General features: G+C 38.8%; 1 protein-coding gene across 1 annotated transcript in view; it reads right to left on the reverse strand.

Moving 5' to 3' along the window:
- The window catches only part of LOC100354814 (uncharacterized), a 279,056-nt gene that overhangs the window by 40,375 nt on the left and 215,720 nt on the right, over positions 1–22,961 (reverse strand). The window contains exons 46-52 of the mRNA XM_089318019.1: positions 18,168–18,221; positions 17,869–17,973; positions 15,991–16,095; positions 9,106–9,159; positions 8,439–8,543; positions 7,294–7,347; positions 4,768–4,872 (exon numbers count right to left, since the gene is read on the reverse strand). Coding sequence (XP_089174145.1) covers positions 4,768–4,872; positions 7,294–7,347; positions 8,439–8,543; positions 9,106–9,159; positions 15,991–16,095; positions 17,869–17,973; positions 18,168–18,221 — 582 coding nt within the window. The remainder of the gene's footprint in view (positions 1–4,767; positions 4,873–7,293; positions 7,348–8,438; positions 8,544–9,105; positions 9,160–15,990; positions 16,096–17,868; positions 17,974–18,167; positions 18,222–22,961) is intronic.

The following is a 22,961-nucleotide window of genomic DNA, read 5'->3' on the forward strand; positions in this document are numbered from 1 at the left end:
CTCATAAAGAAGATACTAAATGATTTTGTTAATATTGCTGTAAACATGTTAATTCTTCAAAAATTCACAGTGTCATTTATTGTGCCTGCTGAGAATTTCATAGAGGTAAATACATTAGAAAGAAAAACTGTATAGAATGTGGAATTTCTTAAAATATTCAGTCTTATAGGTATTTTTGTATTGTTTTTCTTTCTGTTTTCAAACTGTAATCCAAGATCAAACTTTCCACTGGATCTAATGGCAGGATATTGAGAAAAAATCATTTTCATGGGAAAATATAAATTGTTGTACTTTGGAGCCCGTGTTAGTAATTTATCACCAACCTGTGAAAGTTTTTGCTTTATTCATCACCTTTTTCATATCAACTTTCCCATCAACTGCAAGAAAGCATATAGATTGCATTACTTTAAAACATTAAAGGGAGGCAGAATAATTGAGCAATAATCATTTCCTCCAGAATTCAACCTATTTTCCCCCGTTATTGGTGTTATCTGGTTTTTAATTTCCCAATTCTGTTATATTAACAAAGTAACACTGACTTTTCTTGTTTCGAGATATTAAAACTTTCAGCCATAAAGAATATATATTTAGATAGTACCTTCCATAAGATGCTTTTAAGCATTTTGATCTTAGAAGATTCTCTATTGATCACTGGGACTAGTGAGATGGCATTGGTACATGCCACCTCGATGGGATTGAATTTGAATCCCCTGGTATGTTTCTAACTCTACTGTTTGAGGTAAGTCAGCTTGAGCATGTCCCGAATTGCACATCTCTTCCCTCTCTTATTCCCACTCTTATATTTAACAGCGATCACTTTTCAGTTAAGTTTCAACACTTAAGAAGAATTGTGTATTGATTACAGTATTCAACCAAAAGTATTAAGTAGAACAAACAAAAAAAAATACTAAGAGGGATAACATATTAAGCTGCTCATCAACAGTCAGGGTGAGGGCTGATCAAGTCACCGTTTCTCATAGTGTTCATTTCACTTTAACAGGTTTCCTTTTTGGTGCTCAGTTAGTTGTCACCTATCAAGGAGAACAAGTGGTATTTGTCCCTTTGGAATTGGCTTATTTCACTCAGCATAATGTTCTCCAAATTCCTAACAGGGATCACTTTTCAGTTAAAATTTAAACACCTAAGAATAATTGTGTGTTAATTACAGAGTTCAACCAATAGTAATAGAACAAAAAAATACTAAAATGGATAAAGTATTACATTGTACATCAACCGTCAGGACAAGAGCTGATCGAGTCACTGTTTCTCACTAGTCCCAGTGATCAATTTCTGTTCACAATTGATCGTAATGATAGGACTAAGAACCAAAGGGATCACATAAACAAGAATAGTGTCTGCAAATACTAGCTGATAGAATAAAAAAGGGAGAGAATGGTCCAACATGGGAAGTGAGATACACAGCAGACCCATAGAATGGCAAATGTCCTAACAGCACTCTGGCCTCATAACAGCCCTTAAGGCATGCGGATCCAGCTGAAATGCCCATGAGAGTATTTCAGGCATGGAAAGCCAAGACACTCTGGGGGAAAAAAAAACCTAAATGAAAGATCTCCACGAGTGAGATCCCAGTGGAAAGAATGGGTCATCAAAGAAGGAGGTACCTTTCTCTGAAGGGAGGAGAGAACTTCGACTTTGACCATGGCCTTGTCTAAAAATGATCAGAGTCAGTGAATTCAGGGGGCTTCCATAGCCTTGGCAGCTCATGGCAAGAGCCTAGGGTGATTACTGATGCCATAAACAAGAGTGTCAATTTGTTAAGTCAACAACAGGAGTCACTGTGCACTTACTCCTCATGTAGGATCTTTGTCCTTAGTGTGCTGTACATTGAGATTTAATGCTATAACTAGTACTCAAACAGTATTTTTCCCTTTATGTTTCTGTGTGGGAGCAAACTGTTGAAATCTTTACTTAATGTATGCTAAACTGATCTTCTGTATATAAAGAGAATCGAAAATGAATCTTGATATGAATGGAAGGGGAGAGGGAGTGGGGAAGGGGAGGGTTGCGGGTTGGAGGGACATTATGGGGGGGAAGCCATTGTAATCAATATTCTGTACTTTGGAAATTTATATTCATTAAATAAAAGTTAAAAAAAAAAGAAAAAAAAAGAAGATTCTCTATTTTTTAGCTAGGTTATGGGAACTATATTTTTTAAAAAGGGTATACTATATTTCAATATTTAAAGTTTGGAAGATTTCCGCTCATATAAAGTTGGTGCATACCCACTACTTATTCAGTATTATAATTAAACTGAAAATATTTCATTGTCTTTTTGAATTACATGTACAAGTTATAAATGATTTAAGCCATACTGGGAGTTAACAGAGTTTTATATATAATGGATTTTCAATGACTTGTTATATCAATTTTCAAAGACACAAAATGGAAACATTAGAGATGGAATTAGCTTCCTCAAATTTGTACTATGTTTTTAGACAGAAGAAATCAGAAAAAGTATTTTATTCTTATTTATTTTCTGGATATTGCTTGCCTAGCAGCAGGATATAAATTTTTCAATAGAAACTATGTTATTGAGAAAATGTAACTAGTAAGCACAGTGTTAAAATCTATTATAATCTCAAATGAGAATTTTGAGCTAGAAGGTCTTAAAAGCAAGAGTTGGTTTCTCATTTCCAGAATCATTATTGTCTGTATATTAGTGTAATTCCAAGCAACAAAGAAAATAAGGGAGTAAAATACATGTTGTATTATGAGGCCAAAGATATGGGAAAATAAAAAAGTAAATTAATAAAATGTCTTCCATAAAAGAGTTTGTTTCTGACAAACAGAAAGTAAGACATGGCCAAGATGCCACTATTGTCATTTGAGTAAGATGAAAAAAAAGAAAGAAAAAAGGAAAAAGAAAAAAAAAAGAGCTTTCTCAATGGGAGTGCATGGGCAGGAAATAGTGCAGGTGAAACATTTCTTTCTTTAGTTAAGATTTATTTTGTTTATTTGAAAGACAGAGTTACAGAGAGAGGTAGAGACAGAGAGAGAGGTTTTCCATCCACTGGTTCACTCCCCAGATTGCCGCAATGGCTGGAGCTGCGCCAATCTGAAGCCAGAAGCCAGGAGCCTCCTCCGGGTCTCCCATATGGGTGTATGGGCCCAAGGACTTGGGCCATCTTCTACTGCTTTCCCAGGCCATAGTAGAGAGCTGGATCAGAAGAAGAGCAGCCGGGACCAGAACCGGTGCCCATATGGGATGCTGGCACTTCAGGCCTGGGCTTTAATCTGCTATGCCATAGTGCCGGCCCCAACATTTCTTGTTTTTGGGAAGAATCTTCTCAGGTTAGCAAATTCTAGTTTTTATACTTCCAAAAGGAATTTATTTGTGAATACACACACTTCAGTATTATTCAACATTTCTTAAAGGTTCAAGCTTATTTTTAGCTTATGAATAGGGAATTGATGTCCAGTACCAAATCTTGTATAATAGAATTTGGCTGCCTTGGCCGGCACCGCGGCTCACTAGGCTAATCCTCCGCCTAGCGGCGCTGGCACACCGGGTTCTAGTCCCGGTCGGGGCGCCGGATTCTGTCCCGGTTGCCCCTCTTCCAGGCCAGCCCTCTGCTGTGGCCAGGGAGTGCAGTGGAGGATGGCCCAGGTGCTTGGGCCCTGCACCCCATGGGAGACCAGGAAAAGCACCTGGCTCCTGGCTCCTGCCATCGGATCAGTGCGGTGCGCCGGCCGCAGCGCGCCGGCCGCGGTGGCCATTGGAGGGTGAACCAACGGCAAAGGAAGACCTTTCTCTCTGTCTCTCTCTCTCACTGTCCACTCTGCCTGTCAAAAAAAAAAAAAAAAAAAGAATTTGGCTGCCTTACACAGAAATTCTTACAGTAATTTTCAGAAGTACTTTTTTTTTTTTTTTTAACCAATAGGATGGTACACTACGTCTTCTTACCTTTCTCTATGCATTTTAAATTAGCTGGAAGAAACATGATTTCTGCAAATCTGAAGCACTTTTAGGAGGGCCAGAATTTTTTTAAAGATTTATTTGAAAGGTAGAGTTACAGGGAGGCAGAGGCAGAGAGAGAAAGAGAGAGGTCTTCCATCCGCTGGTTCACTCGGGGTGGGGACAGAATTTTAATCATTATGCTGGTTCATTATGTTCATTATGTTCTCTGTGTCTCCCTCATTGACTTTATTCTTTTTCATTCTTTTTATTATTTATTTTTTTTTTTCATTCTTTTTCATTGCCACAGGTCCTGTATTCTGACTCTTCCCCCATTTGTTTTCTTTTTCTTTGGCTTCCTTCTGGCCTTTCAGCAGTTCTGGTGATATTCTCAGCAATGTGTATAATTCACAGTGCAAGAAGTTACCACCATAAAGTTGATGTACATCCCAAGAGAAAGGATTTGTTCATTCTTTTCATGGTTTCTCTAAATGGCTTGATTTCAAGGAAGCATTTTGAATAGGTTCATATACATAGTCCCATTAGCCTAAACTTTCAGGGGAGCTTAATAATAGTAGCAATGATTATAACAATAATAACAACAATGTTGAGAACATTTATGGAACACTTACTATATGCCAGTTGTGGGTATAACTGAATCCTCACAAACTTTATAAAGTAGGAGCTATTAATGTACCCTTTTCATAGATGAAGAAAGTGAGGTACAGAAACATGGAGACAACTGCCCTATTAAGCAAAAGGTCCAGAATTCAGCCCCACAGAATCTGGCTGCAGAATTTGTGCTTTTTACCATTAATATCTTCTGACTGAATGGTAGTCTAGATGCTTACCATTAACTGGGAGGCCCTGTGTCAGCTCTTCAAGTTCCTTGTCTGTGAGACTCATCCCCATGTTTCCCAGAACTGTGTCTAGTTTATTGACATCAATTTTACCTCCTTAAAAAAGAAAGGCAAGAGTAAGGGCCAAACACATTAATTCTAAACTGTGACCATAAAGAAAAATTCAAGTTTTTCAAGCAGTAATAGAATGGCAATTGTTTTAGTCTGAATGATTTTACTGTTGATGAAATTTCCTGAATGAAGAGAAGTCTTATTTCTTTTTATGGTACAAATGTAGATTTTAATTATTTCAACTCCTCTCAAATTTTGGGAAATCCCAAAGAAATATGGGACATTACTCTAAAATCCAACATATATAGTTAAATAGTATCCATCTACATGATGTCTCTAGAGGAAGTAAATTCATAGAAACTAGAATAGAGGTTACCAGGGTCTAGAGAGGGGAGGAAATGTGGAGTTTTCTTAATCACTACAGTTTCTGTTAGTGTGATGAGAGGTTGTGGAAATCAACGGTAAAAATGCAATGTTTGCACAACATTGTGAATATACTTAATGCCACTGATTTGTACCCTTAACATTAGTTAAAATCTAAATTTTATGTTATGTAGATTTTAATCACAATTTTTAGAAGGTGAATGACAGAGCATTCTATAGAATTGTGATGTGTTTCCTTATTGCTTTAGCTAGAATTGCCTTTCTCTAAGCCCATTGCTTAGAACTGAATATGCCTTGTACCTTATCTTATATCCACTATTTGATCTCTTAGAAAGAAGAGGATATCTTCTACAATTCTTTATATCCTATCCACCTTCCCCAAGCCACAGTGATAAATGTCCTTTTAATCTTGAGGAGTCATGAATAACTTTAAGAATCTAATGAAAGTACATTTCAGGGAAAAATATACATCTACACAGACTCAAACTTTCTAAACAATTCCAAAAGTACATGGATATCTGGCCTAGCGCATGTTAAATTAATATTGATTACTACTATGCAGGCAACATGAGCTATACATAGATGAGTTTTGTAATTAAACTCTTTAGATTTGTGTCTCAATTCTGCTAGTTACTATGTGACCTTGGACAGTCTACGTAATCTTTCTGTGTTTTGGTATACTCTTCTGTGATATGGAAACAATAAACAGAATCTTCCTTTTAATATTGCTGAAAACTGGATGAGACTATAAATTTTATATAGTGCTTGGCTCTTAGCATACACTTAATGAGTTCATATTTTCCCCATGTTAATATATCTAACTAGGGACCAGCACTGTGACATAGCAGGTTAAAGCCTTGGCCTGAAGCGCCGGCATCCCATATGGGCACCGGTTCTAGTCCTGGCTGCTCCTCTCTGATCCAGCTCTCTCTATGGCCTGGAAAAGCAGTAGAAGATGGCCCAAGTCCTTGGGCCCCTGCACTCATGTGGGAGACCTGAAAGAAGCTCCTTGTTCCTGGCTCCTGATCAGTGCGGCCATCTGGGGAGTGAACCATTGGGTGGAAAACCTCTCTCTCTGTCTCTACCTCTCTCTGTAACTCTTTCAAATAAATAAAATAAATCTTTAATATATTCTTATTTTATATATATATATATATATATATATATATATATATATATATATATATTATAACTAGATAGTAGAGCCAGGATCTGGGTTTGTCTGACTCCAGAACTAACTGGAGCCAGACAGACTAGGGTATTAATGTATGCCTCACCATTTATCAATCATTTGACTGACCTTGGTCAAATTAGTAGGATAGTCTCCAGTACAATACACATTCCCTCAAGGAGCATGAAAAGGATTTAGCACTTCCTTTTGTAAAAACAGAATTATGGAAAGCACTTGGGATCCCAGAGAAGGGAAGGAAGGTATAGTGTTTGTCCTCAATGACTTTACAGTCTATTTGAGAAAAAGACACTGCAGAGCTCAGTAATAAGAAAGGCTTCATAAATGAGGTGCAAATTACCTGTGAAGGCTGTAGCGTGTGAATCCAAGGAAGTAGAAAAGGTCATCTGGAAAGGCTAACTGGGCTGATAAGGGCAAGCAAGCTTTTCTGACATTGGCCTTTTCACTGCATTCTGTACAATTTAGGACTTATTTTTGCACTTTGCTTTTTAGCTTCGTTTTTACAGTTAGTTTCATCTTTTTTTAAAATTTGATTTTACTGATTTTCCGAGACTGATTGCATAGTATACTGCTTCCCTCAGCATGTTATCACAAAATAACAATATACTGACTTTCCATCAAAAATCAAAATGATTTTTAAATTGCTTTGATGACTTACAAGACTGATTTTAGCATTAGTCTACTTTTATCTTATGCTGACTACAACTTATTAGCTAAAATGGACTATACATGTTTTCTAGAATAAAATCAGACATTTTACCAATTGCAAAAAAATAAAAAGGTAGCAACATAAATTACAGAAGGGAGATTCAAATTTAAATATCTGGGAAATAAATTAAATGTAAATCACCAGGATTTCAAATTCATTCACTTTTTCATTATGATTCTCTTACCTTTAAGCGCCTTTAAGCCTTCTAGCAATCTGTTCTGAAAGATTTTTCTATCAGCTGTAAGAAAATAAACAATTCTGTTCAAAGAGAAACTTGTTATGGATCTGGTATAAAAATAATTTCAGAAATAAGTATCCAGAATTTTTTTCCATGTTTCATTAAAATATGAAATACAGGGCCAGTGCCGCGGCTCACTAGGCTAATCCTCTGCCTGTGGTGCCGGCACTCTGGGTTCTAGTCCCAGCTGTGGTGCTGGTTCTCTCCCAGTTGCTCCTCTTCCAGTCCAGCTCTCTGCTGTGGCCCGGGAAGGCAGTGGAGGATGGCCCAAGTGCTTGGGCCCTGCACCCCATGGGATACCAGGAGGAAGCACCTGCCTCCCAGCTTCAGATCAGCGCAGTGTGCCTGCTGTAGCGGCCACTTTGGGGGCGAACCAACCGAAAAAGGAAGACCTTTCTCTCTGTCTCTCTCTCTCACTAATTCTGCCTGTCAAAAAAAATTGAAAAAATAATATGAAATATAGAACTTTAATATTATGACTACTTTTTCTCTTTGACATGTAAGGTCAGTAGTACTATTTCTTGTGTTGAAATGTACAGTCTCTTAATCCTTCATTTTACTTTTCATATTTTGATTTCCAAAGTACCACCATAGTTCCTTTTTCTTAAGTTTCTTTGCTTAGACTTAAGTATTCCAATAGAACTAAGAGTAATGACAGGTGTTTCTCAGCATAGATCTATATGCTGTATTTTTTCTTGCTTTTCAAATAAAGAAGTAAATTATACAGTTGAAGATTTCTTCTCCAGGTAAGGAAAGTTGTAAGTTCTCTGACAAGCTTTCCCTGGAGTGTAGGATGGGACAGACGTGCTCCACAGAAGTACAAACCCTGAGTTCCCTTGAAAGTTAACTGCAGGCTTTTTCAATAGCAGCACACTCCGGTCATTTTGGGGTAATATCGTGAGGGAATGTTTATTTATTTTGGGATGTTTACTAATATACGACCTCTGTTCACTGGATGCCAGTGGTACAGCTTCCACCAGGCTGTGGTTATGACAACCAAAAATAATTTCAAATATTGACGAGTGTCTACTCAGCAGAACTGCCTCCAGCTAAAAATAAATCACAGTTACCTTAACATATTACATGCTCACCATAAGCTGATAATTTTTCCACCAGCTCCATGCATTCCTTTTCTGTAAGTTCTATCCCCATGTTTTCTACAACATCTTTTACATCATCGATATCAACATCTTCTCCTCCAAATGAGAATGATAAAATGTGAGATTTTAAAAAATTATTTAAAGATTTAAAATGTAAAAATAAATAATCTTTTCTTATGTTGCATTGGTCTGAATTCCTGGATTAAAAGCAAAGCCACTATACAGGTATCATCTCATGTGGACAAGATAATATAGTACACAGAGAAATATATGGATATATGTAAAGTGCCACTATAAATTGGAAATATTTTAGATAGTTTATCCGTATAATTTAACACTTGGATGGAATTCATGCAAGTCTTTATGTAAATATCTGTCTGTATCTTTATTGGAGTGTACTTAATCAACAGTGCTAACCTATATTTTTATCATTTAAACTCAATTATTAAGAAATGTTATTGAAAAATACTGCATAGAATTATAGACTTGCTATCAAGATTTTACACAGTTATTAAAATAGAGATGACTCATGGAAATTAAATATATGCCTTCATTAATAAAAAGGAAACATGCCTGATGAGACAATAATCATGAAAATTATTAACTATAATCTGGCATAATTATTTATATGCTTAGATTCAGAATATTTTTCACTTACCTGTAACAGCTTGCACTTCATCTATTAGCTTACTGAGAACAGTCTTCCCATTAGCTGTTAGAAAAAACAAAGCAGATGATAATGTTCAGAAATAAAGCATAAAACAATTTATTTATTGCTCCTAGGTAAAATTTACTCGTATAGTTTCTAAAGCTGTGTTTAATTTGCATTACTAGATTTGAGTAATCCATACATGATCTATTTCCTGGATCATAGGGTCTCTCTAACTCATAAGAGCCTAAAGTGCTTTACAAGGAGTACAAGATTTGATTTATGCTAGAATAAGGTCATCAAAAATGGTAAAGAGTTTACACTTTCCTATTAAATTTTTTGTTAAAATCTTTTCATCCCATATTTTCAATTATCATGACTTGTTGGAAATATTTGATCTTTCATTTTGAGACAACTATTAAGGCTTCTTAATATTCTATAACACAGGATTTTTGTCTACTAATTAATTCAGTAATCATGCAATGCATGCTAATATGAATCAGTCTATGTAATAGGTTTTGTTGGTAAATGGTAGATATTAATGTTTGTCTATCAGTTATAACTACTCATTTTCTTTCTGGTAGATAATTCTAATTTGGCAATCTTCTTCTATGTGGTCATGTACCTCAGATGAGAATGAGCTCTTTATAACACCCAGGATATTAATTATATACAACTAACCTAAAACTAGTAGAAGGAAGCTAACAGTAAAGATTGTTTATAAATAATTATGATAGATGAAATAGAGAATAGAAAGAGAATCAAGGGTACTGAAAGTTGTTTCTTTGAAAAGATCAATAAAATTGTTAGATCTATAGCTAGTTTGATTAATAATAAAGAAAGATATAAATATTAAAATTAGAAATGAAAGTAGAGGGGCTGGTCCTGTGGTGCAGGGGGTTAATCCTCTGCCTGTGGTGCTGGCATCCCGTATGGGTGTTGGTTTTAGTTGTGAGATCCCCACAGAAAGGATAGGCATCCCTTCAGAGAAAGGTGCCTCCTTCTTTGATGGCCTGTTCTTTCTGCTGGGATCTCATTCACTGAGAAATTTTTACAATGATGTACTTTTAATTTATAATCATAAGCTTAACCCTCCACTAATATGGTCAGCAGTTTCCAACCAATAAAAAAGAATAAGAACAACAGATAACTGGTTTAAAAATTAAAATACTGCAATATATAATCATAATGCAAATGATATTATTTTTTATACAAAAATTTCATAAGAGTTCTAAATACCAATAAACTACTAGTATCAGAAAGACTTTTGCATGATTGCAGGAAATGAGATCAACATAGATAAATCATCAGTTTTCTAAATCACAATAGTAATTTTAATAAATTTTCAATTAAAATACAAGTGTTATCAATCACGAATCTTAAAAATATTATTTTAAAACTTAGAGAAGGTTAAAGATTGTAAAACAGCAAAGATAATTTCTAGTTTGGCAATACTGATTTTAAAGATTTACTAGAATAAAGCATTTTTTTAAAAGATTTATTTTATTTATTTGAGAGGCAGAGTTACAGATATAGAGAGGGAGAGACACAGAGAGGTGTCTTCCATCCACTGGTTCACTCCCCAGACGGCCGCAGCCACCAGAGCTGGGCTGATCTGAAGCCAGGAGCCAGAAGCTTCTTTCTGGTCTTTTTTCTGATGCAGGGTCCCAAGCACCTGGGCCATCTTCCACTGCTTTCTCAGGCCATCAGCAGGGATGCTGGATCAGAAGTGGAGCAGCCAGAACACAAGCCGGCACTGATATGGGATGCCTGTGTTGCAGGTGGAGGCTTAACCTACTATACCACAACACCAGCCCCAAAGCCATATAATTAAGGCAGTGTAGTATATTGGCATACAGACAGAGAAATAAGCCAGTGAAATAGCATACAAATCTTAGAAACAGACTCTAGTCTATGTGATAAAGTTGACAATACAAATCAGTTGGTAAAAGGGCTAATGAGGAGAGGCACCAAGATGGCATAATAGGGAGGCAGCTTATTGCTTTAGTCTAAGGGAAGATAGTTTAAAACGTGTGGAGAGAGTACAATCTCAGGAAAGAGAGAGAAAATGGCAGAGGAAACTCCATGCAAATTAGAGGGATCCTGTGGATCTATGTGGAGGGTATGCACACACACAACTCAGGACTCCAGCAGCTGAGAGCCTCAGCACCAGCTTTGGAGAGTGAGGTGAGACCAGACCACAGCAACCCAAGCCACCAGTGTTAAAGTTGCAGAAAGAGCCTGGCATAAGTCTGACTTAGAGCCCTGTAGGGGACAGTATCCCTGCCAACCTAGAAGAAAAAAGGGGAGACATGTTTTTCTCTCCCTGACGACCCAGCACCAGTGTCCTGTAATCAGCCGAGAGTGAGTGGGAGCCATTTTGGACATATGTAACTACTGCGCCAGCTCTTGTCCATGTGCCCAGCAACCATCTGAGAGGAGATGCCTGAGTCTGGCTGGGAGAACTGAGAGGGGGCTGGGTGCTCATGACTGTGGGAGGCTTGTGTGTCGGGACTGTGAAAACACTGTGGCAGGATGTGACTAGGACTTTGGGCAGTCACATGTGGCTCCACATACTCGGGGTTCCCTGATTCCCTGGTGAGGGTCATTGCTGTGGGATCTGTGCTCCACACTTGATCTTAGCCAAAAGGCTGAGAAGTGATGAGGGATCTGTGCTTACACAGAGAACTGTATAGATCCTTTGTACGATTCTTGTGGCAGCATGCATGAATACTATATTCATGTTCTAAAGGGACGTCCAAGTACAGGAAGCACATAGAACTCCTAATAGACATGACCACAAAAGATCTTCACCACAACACATTGTAAAACATAAAGAAAAGATTCTAAGGTGTGCACAAGAGAAATGCCAGATTACTTTCAGAGGATCTCCAGTTAGACTCACAGCAGACTTCTCATCAGAAACCCTACAGGGTAGGAAAGAATGGTGAGCTATATTCCAAGTCTTAAGAGAAAAAAACTGTCAACAGAATATTTTACCCTGCAAAGCCCTAACTTATGAGTGAAGGTGAAATAAAGACCTTGTATAACAAACAAAAATTGAAAGAATGTGTCACTACTCAACCAGCCTTACAAAAGAGGCTTAAGGATATGCTACACATGGAAACATAGAAACATGGTCATCGCTTTGAAAGAAGGTGAAAGCAGAAAATCTCCTAGTAAAAGTACAAAGGAAATTCACAGTAAAAAATAGAATATTTATGGAAAAATGGCAGGGCAAAGTCATTATATATCAATGGTCACCTTGAATGTAAATGGCCTCAATTCTCCAGTTAAAAGATACAGATAAGAAGAATGGATTAAAAAACAAAATCCATCTATTTGCTGCCTACAAAAAATACATCTCACCAACAAAGATACATGCAGACTAAAAGAGAAAGGATGGAAAAAGATATTCCATGCTAACAGAAACCAAAAACGAGCTGGTGTAGCCATCTCAAACATCAGACAAAATAGACTTTCACACAAAAATTGTTAAAAGAGACAAAGAAGGGCACTATGCAACGATTAAGGGATCAATTCATCAGGAAGATGTGGCAATAAGAAATGTATACACACCTAATTATAGGGTGCCTGACTATTTAAAAGAAATGTTAATGGAGCTACAGGGAGACATAGCCTCAAATACAATCGTTATGTGGGACTTCAATACCCCACTTTCAGCAATGGACAGATCAACTGGACAGAAAATCAGCAGGAAGTAACAGAGTTAATCAACACGATGGACCACATGGATCTAACAGATATCTACAGAACTTTTCATCCTACAGTTGTAGAATACACATTCATCTCACCAGTGCATAGAACTTTCTTTAGGGTAGAACACAGGTCAGGCCATAAAGTAAGTCTCAGCAAATTAAAAAAAAAAAAATTGAAATCATACCATGCCTCATCTCTAACCACAATGGAATGAAGCTGGAAATCAACAACTCAAGAATCTCAAGGGGCCACTGCTGTGGTGCAGTAGGTTAATCCTCTGCCTGTGGTGCCAGCATCCCATATGGGCACCGGTTCTAGTCCCAGTTGCTCCTCTTCCAGTCCAGCTCTCTGCTGTGGCGTGGGAAAGCAGCAGAGGATGCCCAAATGCTTGGGCCTCTGCACTCAAGTGGGAGACTGGGAAGAAGCTCCTGGCTCCTGGCTTCAGATCCGCATGGCTCCGGCCATTGCGGCCATTTAGGGAGTAAACCAGCAGAAGAAAGACCTTTCTCTCTATCTCTCCCTCTCACTGTCTGGAACTCTACCTCTCAAATAAATAAATGAAACCTTTAAAAAAAACTGAAGAACATATGGAAACATATAGAGACTGACAACATGCTCCTGAATGAACAATGGGTCATAAAAGAAATCAAAGAGAAATAAAAAAACTGTTAAGGAACTTTTTTTTTTTCATTCTGCTTGTTGAACTCTTTACTTAGTATAGTTAATCTTCTGTTACAAACTTAATTGAAAATAGATCTTAATAAAAAAATAAGAATGGGAATATGAGAGGGAGGAGGTAGAAGGGTGGGAGTAGGGTGGAAGGATGGATATAGTAGGAGGAATCACTATCATATGTTCATAAATTTGTATTTATGAAATACATGAAGTTTGTATATCTTAAAGAAAAAGATTCTGGGAAATAAAAAGAAAAAGGGCTAATGAAATATTTATTATTTATATAGAGAAAAATTAGATTTCAAACTCATATTAAGAGCAAAATGAGGCCGGCACCATGGCTCAATAGACTAATCCTCAGCCTAGCAGCGCCGGCACGCCAGGTTCTAGTCCTGGTCGGGGCGCCGGATTCTGTCCCAGTTGCCCCTCTTCCAGGCCAGCTCTCTGCTGTGGCCAGGGAGCGCAGTGGAGGATGGCCCAAGTACTTGGGCCCTGCACCCCATGGGAGACCAGGAGAAGCACCTGGCTCCTGCCTTCGGATAGGCGTGATGTGCCGGCCGCAGCGCGCTGGCCACAGCGGCCATTAGAGGGTGAACCAACGGCAAAAGGAAGACCTTTCTCTCTCTCTCTCTCTCTCTCTCTCTCTCTCTCTCACTGTCCACTCTGCCTGTAAAAAAAATCAAAATGAATTCCATATCAATTAAAAAGAAATATGCTGGGGGGCCAGCACTGTGGCATAGTGAGTAAAGCCACTGCCTGCAGTGCCAGCATCCCTTAGGGGCGTCAGTTCAAGTCCCGGCTGTTCCACTTCAGATCCAGCTCTCAGGTATGGCCTGGGAAAGCAGTAGAAGATGGCCCAAGTCCTTGGGTCCCTGCACCTGCATGGGAGACCTGGAAGAAACTCCCTGGCTCCTGGCTTCAGATCAGTGCAACTCTGACCATTGTGGCCAAATGGGGAGTGAACCAGTGGATGGAAGACCTCTCTCTCTCTGCCTCTCCTTCTCTTTCTTTGTAACTCTGACTTTCAAATACATAAATAAATCTTTTTTAAAAAAGAAATATGCTGTGGTAGGTTTTTGGTACAGGGGATAAGAAATCCCTTGGGATGCCCACATCCTATATCAAAGTGCCTCGCTTCAAGTCCTGGCTTGGTTCCCAATTCCAGCTTCCTGTTAATGCACATCCTGGGAAATAGTGGTAGTTGGGTACCTACCACTTATGTGAAAGACACATTGAGTTTTCAGCTCTTGGTTTTGGCCTTACCCAGCCATGGCTGTTTTGGACATTTGGACAATGAACCAGCAGATGGGGATCTCTATCTTTCTGTCCCTTTGTCTTTCAAATAAATAAAATTAATTAATTTGAAAAAAATATGCTAACATGCTAAAAACAGTAGAAAAAACGCTTATGACCCAATAAGGAAGAACTTTCTGAAAAGAAATTATAAAGAAAAATAGTGACAAATTAAACTCTATCAAAATGAAGAACTTGTGTTCAATAAAACATGACAATCTAAATGCAATGATAATCCACAAAGGTCTTTCTTGTATGTATAACATAAAAATAAAAAAAAATCATTAGAAGAATATATGTATGAACAACTATAGTTAATCAGTAAAATGAAAATAATCCAACAGAAAATTGGAAAAATATATATGAAAGGGCAATACAGAAAAGGAAATCTAAATGATCAGTAAGTATATGAAATGATAACCTCACTGGCTATCAGAAAACATAGTGTAAAAAAATTTGCTACCTTTTATTACTAATCATGCTCAAATAATTAAATGTATGATAATACCAAATGTTGATGAGACAGCAACATCTGGAACAGATCAAAAGTCATAGATGCCAAGGGCCAGTGGCAACAGCCAGCGATGGACTGAAAAAATTTTTAGGATGTTAAATTAAGTTTAATTGGGAAAACAGTGAAGGAAAATGACACCCCACTTTAAAAAAAGATCTATTTATTTGAAAGGCAGGGTTACAGAGAGAGAGAGGACAGAGAGAGGTCTTCCATCAGCTGGTTTACTCCCCAAATGGCTACAAAGGCCAGGGCTGGGCAAGGCCAGCACCAGGAGCTAGGAGCTCCTTTTGGGTCTCCCACTTGGTGCAGGAACCCAAGTACTTGTAACATCTTCTGCCGCTTTCCCAAGCATTTTAGCAGGGAGCTGGATTGGAAGTGGAGCAGCAGGGACTCAAACTGGTGCCCATATAAGATGCCGACACTACAGGCGGAGGCTCAACCTTCTATGTCACAGTTCTGGCCCCAAGTGAGAGATGACACTTTCAAATTTATTGTGATAGGCTTTAAATATATCAGAGGCCCAGATAATATAAAGTTAGAAATCAATCCAATTGAAAAATAATGAATTCCTTTTTGGCCATGCTGAACTTCATAACCCCTGGGAATATATAAATAGAAATATCTAACAGATATATGAATTTAACTTTTTGAAGCACAGGGATGCTTGGATATGTTATATCTTTTATGCTTACCATTAACTGGGAGGTTTTTTGTAAGATCTTCAAGTTCTTTTACTGTGAGTTTAATTCCCATATTTCCAAGAACTTTGTTCAGGTCATTGATATTAACCATCCCTCCTTTAAAAAGAGGGCAAAATAAAATCAGACAAATTAAATTACTTTAAAACATTAAAAATATAAGTATATTCATTGTTTCTTTTATTAAATGATCTTTATTACCTAAGAAATGTGATGGAAAACAATGATAAAAACAAGATGTATTCATGATTTAAAAAGTCAATAGTCATAAAAGTTATGAATAAAACTTGTTTATTTAAGCCTAAGCTTGATAATAATGGAACATAGTAAAAAAGTTCTTAATGACTTTTTAAATGGAGCTAAAGCAACTAAACTCATAGTCTTCTGAAACAGTAGAGGATATTTTTGTCATTTAAGATTCAGTTACTTGTTAAAAATTTCTAAAATAAATAACTCTCAAGTAATTTTTCCCCTTGATAAAGTTTGTGATAACTTAAGAGTAGATCCAAAAACAGAACCGAGGATATTATATGTTAAATACAAATATTGAAGGAGGCACAACAAATGAATCAGTTTTCAATATTCACAATATAATGTTTCAGAGACTCAGGAATTTCATATTTAAACTGTCACCTTTGAGAGACTTTACACCATCCAAGATCCTATTCTGAAACACCTCTCCAGCAGCTATGACAAAGGAAAATTCACATCAGAATGAAAATTATATCAACATCCCAAAGGTAGTCTTTTATATTTTATAATTCTAGAAACATTTTTCCATAGTTTTCTATAAAATATCAGTTTATGTGGCAAATTTTCAGTGGCAAATTTTTTAAAGTGACAAATATCTATGAGTTTATAATCTGAACCAACTGTGCATTTTCAACTATTCTGAAGCATCATCATTATCACCACCACCACCACCACCACCACCATCACCACCATCACCATCACCACTCCAATCATCCTCATCGTCACAACTACAACAGTAGCACAATAACTAACCTTTATATCGACATTTCACTATTTACCATGTACTTTTTAAAATGATTTATCTCACTTAATTTTTACACAAATTTTGTAAATGAGTAAACTGAGATGCACAGGACTAAGTGTGACAACAGCACTAAGTATTGGAAACAGGGTTTGAATCTCTGTATATGGAAAGAAAGTGCTTTGCTCTTAACAACCTCACTATACTTTGATTTCCCATTTTGTCTCTGATTTTTCCTTTCCTTCCACTAGTCTGGCATTCTCATTTTCCTTTCTTTCCCTAATTATAGGCTTTATAATTAGGTATGAACAATATTAAGTTAAAATATTTGCTTCATTTGTGACTAAAGGTATTGATGATTTAAAAATTAAATGTAGGGGTGAGTGCTTGGCCTAAGATGCTCTCATCCTGTATTGGAGTACCTTAATTTGATACACGGCTCCACTCCTGAATCCAGCTTCTTTCTAATGCAGACCTTGGGAGGCAGGATGATGCTGCAAGTGATTGGGATCCTGACACCGATAAGAGAGACCTGGATTGTGTTCCTGTCTCACAGCTTTGCCTAGGCCCAGCCCTGGCCATTGCACCCATTTGGGGAGAAAACCAGGGGACAGAAATACACATACTCTCCCCTTCCCTCTCTCTGTTTCTCTCTCCTTTCCTCTCTCTCTCCTCTCTCTCTCTCTCTGTGTGCCTCTCCAGTAAATAAAAGAAAAAAGGGGAAATTGAATTAACAGTTAATAGGTTTAAATGTAATACAAAACTTTCTTTTCTAATATACTTAAAGAACTTCTAGAGGAAATTTCATGGAAAGTTTTACAGATTCTCAAAAAAGCCACAAAACCGGGCTCTATGTAAAGCCCAGTGTTACGACTCACCATCCGTTGGCAGGGTTTTCTTCAGCTCTAAGCATTCTGTATCTGTCAGTTCAATCCCCATGTTTTTCAGAAGACTTTGAAGGTCACAGATATGAACTTTTTTTCCTTAGAAAGTGAAAATATGGACATTTGACAGTTTTATGATCCACCCAAAGATTCTAAATATGAAATATTTATGCCTGTAATGTTAAAACTCCACACTCTCATAAGTCAGAGATTGGCAAGTTAGAGCATGTAAGATAAAAAATAGTACAGTCTAAGACTTACAGATGTCAGAGCGATAGTAACTTTTTACTCACCTGAGAAATTTTTCACTTCATCCATCATACTTTTAAGATTGACTTTTCCATCACCTGTAACATAAGGTATAAGTTACAAACACAGGTACTAAAAATGATATGAACTAACAAAAGACTATACTAATTTTCCAAAATATGCTTGAATTTTATATAATTTCACATTTTAAAAACTTTCTCTCAAGATCATGGAGAAGGAAGGATAGTTCTAAATGTTAAAGTGACTATGATAACATTACTTTTGTATCTTCTGAGTTAGCGAATCACATACATAGCAGAAAAAATTGAATTGTAAGTTACTTTTTCTATAGAATTGTTTTTCTTGATTGGATACTTTGGCAATGTGGATGAAATAGACCCTGATAAGGTTCTTATCCTATCCTTGTTTCAACTGGATTTCAAAGATTATCTGTTCAGTCCACATATAATTTATTAAAATTTTAATTTTTACTTCAATAATTTACAACTTTGTGCTATATGTTTAAGTTATGAATAACCTGTGGTGTAATTTACTCAATTGAACTGGAATTTGTATGTTGTAGAAGGTCAACAGATTTATATTAATGCAATAAATATTTGGTAATACCTATTGTGTAACCCACAGTTATAAATACTAATGAAACAGTAATGAAATGAAAGAATATATAGCATATTTTAACTGGAGGGAGTACTGTGGTGCACCAGGTTAAACTGCAACTTGAGACGTCCGCATCCTCATCAGAGTGCCTGGAATCAAGTTCTGCCTCTGCTTCTGATCCAGCTCCCTGCTAATGTACCTGGAAGGCAGCAGATGACGCTTCAAGTTCTTGGGGTCCTGTCACCCAGATGGGAGACCTGGATGGAGTTCTGGGCTCCTTTATTTGTTCTGGTACAACTACAGTTTTTGTGGGCATTTGAGGAGTGGTCAGTGGATAGAAGATCTCTCTCTCTCTCTCTTTATCTGTCAATCTGCCTTTCAAACAATAAAACTTTTAGTTTTTTAAAAAACGATGGTAGGTACCAGGAAGAAAAATAAATCTGAGAAAAAGCATGAAGAATACTGAAAAGGGTGCTGTAGCAATTTAAATAGAGAATGCAAGAAAGTCTCACTAATGGTTATTTTAGAAGACTTACGATCCAATTTCTGGACAGTTCACTGAGAGAGAACTTCAGTAAAAAGGTGATGGAAGCCCTAAGCAGCATGGAGACTTAGAAAACCAGAACAAAGCATACTGCAACTCCTACTCCAGGTGCCTGGCCAGGGGAGAACTCTACATTCCCAGGAAAAGTAATTAGAAAACCGTGATCCCTATCACCAGCATCACTGCAGACCAACAGCCCTAGCAATAGAATTCCTCAGTGCCCACAGGCTTTAAATGCAGTCTGGAGAGCTGCCACAGCACAGCCATTGCTGGACTCCATTCTGTCTTAGGTTTCAGTTGGTAGCACTGGACACTGCCAGAAGCCTCTGGAACTGATACACCTCATGGGGCTGAGGACAGGCCCCTTTGTATCCTGCAGCTGCAGCACTGCTGTGTGTAAGCTCGAGAGTCATGCTTGCTCACTCTGCAAGATCTGGAGAACAGTAGCTGGTACACAAGCCCTGCCAGGAACTGGGGAAGTCCTTCTCCATGTCTCACAGCTCAAGGTTCTCTATAGCCAGGGATCAAATCCCAGTGTCATCCTTGCTTGTCCCTGTGGATCCTGGAGAAGTATTCCTCTGTCTCTCGTGATTCAGGGCCTACAGCCTCTGGCACACAAACCCCAAAGGGACATAGGAAATTCCCCTCTGTGGCTCATAGCTTAGAGCTCTCAGTAGCCAATACATGAGCTTCCTGGTCACCCTTGCTTGTCCATCGTGAACTGGGAAAGCTCCTTTCCATGTCTCCTGGCTCAGGGACTGAGGCTGACCAAGCACAAGCCCTAGCATCAACTGTGCTCACCTTGGTCCTGGGGAAGGCCCTATCTGCATTCCACAGATCCATGCTCACCGCTGCAGGAGTACAAGCCTTATCCCATCTGAGTTCCACAGATTTAGGACAGTGGCTATTCAGTGGGAGCTGAAACAGTCCCTTCTGCCTCCTACAGCGGTGAGGCTGCAGCTGGTGGGGACAGTGCCATGACCTAGAAGCTAAAGCTGTTCTCTGCAGTGCTGGAATCATATATGGGTGCCAATTCAAGTCTCAGCTGCTCCACTCCTGAACCAGCTCTCTGCTAAAGCCTGGGAAAGCAGTAGAAGATGGCCTAAGTCCTTGGGCCCACCCCAACACCTGTGTGGGAGACCCAGAAGAAACTCCTGGATTCTGGCTTCAGATCAGCCCAGCTCCAGCAGTTGTAGTTATTTGGAGGGTAAACCAGTGGATGGGAGACTTTTCCCTCTCTGCCTCTGCCTCTCTGTAACTTTTCCAAATAAATAAATAAATCTTAAAAAAAAAAGACTGCAGTTGGTGGTGTTATAAGCCCCAGAGTTACCTGCACTCACCCTGGGTAAGATCCTCCATTGTATCCTGAAACTCTGAGACTGTGATTGTTAGTCTTATAACACCCTGAGTCATCCATGCTCATCCCATGGGATGTTGAGAAAGCTCCATCTGTGTCCTACAGCTACAGGTTCATGGCTGCCATTGCTCGATCCCCAGCATAACTGGCACTGACCCCATGGAACCTAGGTAAGTTTACTGCTGCAACCTGTGGCTATTGGGCAACAATCCCTAGAGTCATCTGCATTTACCCTGTGGGACCTCAGAAAGGACACATCATCCCATATTTCCACTTCTGCAGATGCCAGTATGCTATTCCTGGCGTAACCTGTGGGATCTGAATAAAGAATGCTCCATGTTCTGCAGCTTTGGGGTTATAACTATTGGCTCTATAAACCCTGGGTACATTCATACTCTCCCATGGGACTAGGGAAAGTTCTATCAGCATCATATTCCTTCAGGACTACAGCTGCTGCCAGTTCACAATTCCCAGAGTCATCTGCGCTTGCCCAGTGGGTGCTGGATAAGGTCTTCATTGTGTCCTATAGCACTCAGACTGTGACTGTTGATGCTAGATTCTCCAGAGTCGTCTGTGCTCATCTGTGGGAGTTGGGGAAGGCCCTATATGCATTCTGCTTCTCCAGGTCTATGCCTGCCAGTTCACAATACCAAGCATAACTTGTATTTGCCCTATGGGAAACAGGATATCAGACCCTCCATATCTTCCGGTGCTTGTACTGAGGCTATTGTTGCATTACCCACATCTTCCCAGAAAGACCTGGGGAAGGACCATCCACATCCCAGGGCCATTGTTATCAATGCCTTAAGCTCTGACATCACTTAGGTCATCACTGTGGGACCTAGTGATGACCTCCTACATGTCTTACAAAACCAGGAATGTGGCACTGCCATCACAAACACCAGTGTGATTGGCATTTGACTGTGGGGCCCAAGGACACTCACCTTTGGAAGCCCATGTCCAATGCAAAGCCATACCACTACCCCTGTGAACTCCTGTAGTCTAAATAATTATAGTACTCAAACTACTGACATTGATTACAACTGAGGAAATCACACAGTGGTTACACCTCTGTGCTCACATAAAACCAAAGCCAAAGCAAATACCCACTGATGCTCCATATCCCACCTAGATGAAAAAGTCTTTTCTAATGAAATTTACTACATAAAGAAGAAGAAACAGTTACAGCAACACAGACATCAACACAGGAAACATGAAGAAGCAAGGAAGAATGAAACCTTCAAGGTAATACAATAGTTCTCCAGAAATAGATCTTGATTTTTTAAAAAATCTATGAAATGCCTGAAAAAGAATTTTAAATAATGACACTAACAAAACTCAAGAAGACGCAAGAGAATACAGGTAGATAATTCAAATAAATGAAGAAAACAATGCATGATATATTTGAGAAATTAAACAGAAATCGTTAAAAAGATCAATCAGGCCGGCGCCGCGGCTCACTAGGCTAATCCTCCGCCTAGTGGCGCCGGCACACCGGGTTCTAGTCCCGGTCGGGGCGCCGGATTCTGTCCTGGTTGCCCCTCTTCCAGGCCAGCTCTGTGCTGTGGCCAGGGAGTGCAGTGGAGGATGGCCCAGGTGCTTTAGCTCTGCACCCCATGGGAGACCAGGAAAAGCACCTGGCTCCTGGCTCCTGCCATTGGATCAGCGCGGTGCGCCGGCCGCAACATGCTGGCCACGGCGGCCATTGGAGGGTGAACCAACGGCAAAGGAAGACCTTTCTCTCTGTCTCTCTCTCTCCCTGTCCACTCTGCCTGTCAAAAAAATAAAAAATAAAAAAAATAAAAAAAAAGATCAATCAGAAATCTTGGAGCTTCAGTCAAAGAAATAAATAGTACATCTGAGGGCTTCAACAACAAAATAGATCGAACAGAAGACAGGACTTATGATTTTTTTTAAAGAATGATTTATTTATTGAAAGTCTGAGTTACAGAGAGAAACAGGGAGAGACAGAGAGATCTTCCATCCTGTGGTTCACTCCCCAAATGGCCGCAACAGACGGGGCAAGGTAAGGTCACAGCCAGGAGCCAGGAGCTTCTTCCAGGTCTCACATTTGGGTGCAGGGGCCTAAACACTTGGGTTGTCCACTGCTTTCTCAGGTGCATTAGCAGAGAGCTGGATCAGAAGCAGAGTAATTGGGACTCAATCTGGCTCCCATATGGGATGCTGGCATCACATATAACCTGTATTTGGTGGTGTATTTGCAGGTGGTGGCTTTGCCAGTCTTTTGACATAGTTTGTTTGTCTCTATATCTCTAGTCCTGTCTCTCTACCTTTCAAATAAATAAACCAGGGTGAAGA

The sequence above is a fragment of the Oryctolagus cuniculus genome, chromosome 17 (assembly GCF_051225735.1).
Source record: "Oryctolagus cuniculus isolate XC-2025 breed Fujian yellow rabbit chromosome 17, ASM5122573v1, whole genome shotgun sequence".
In the NCBI taxonomy this organism is placed as follows: Eukaryota; Metazoa; Chordata; class Mammalia; order Lagomorpha; family Leporidae; genus Oryctolagus; species Oryctolagus cuniculus.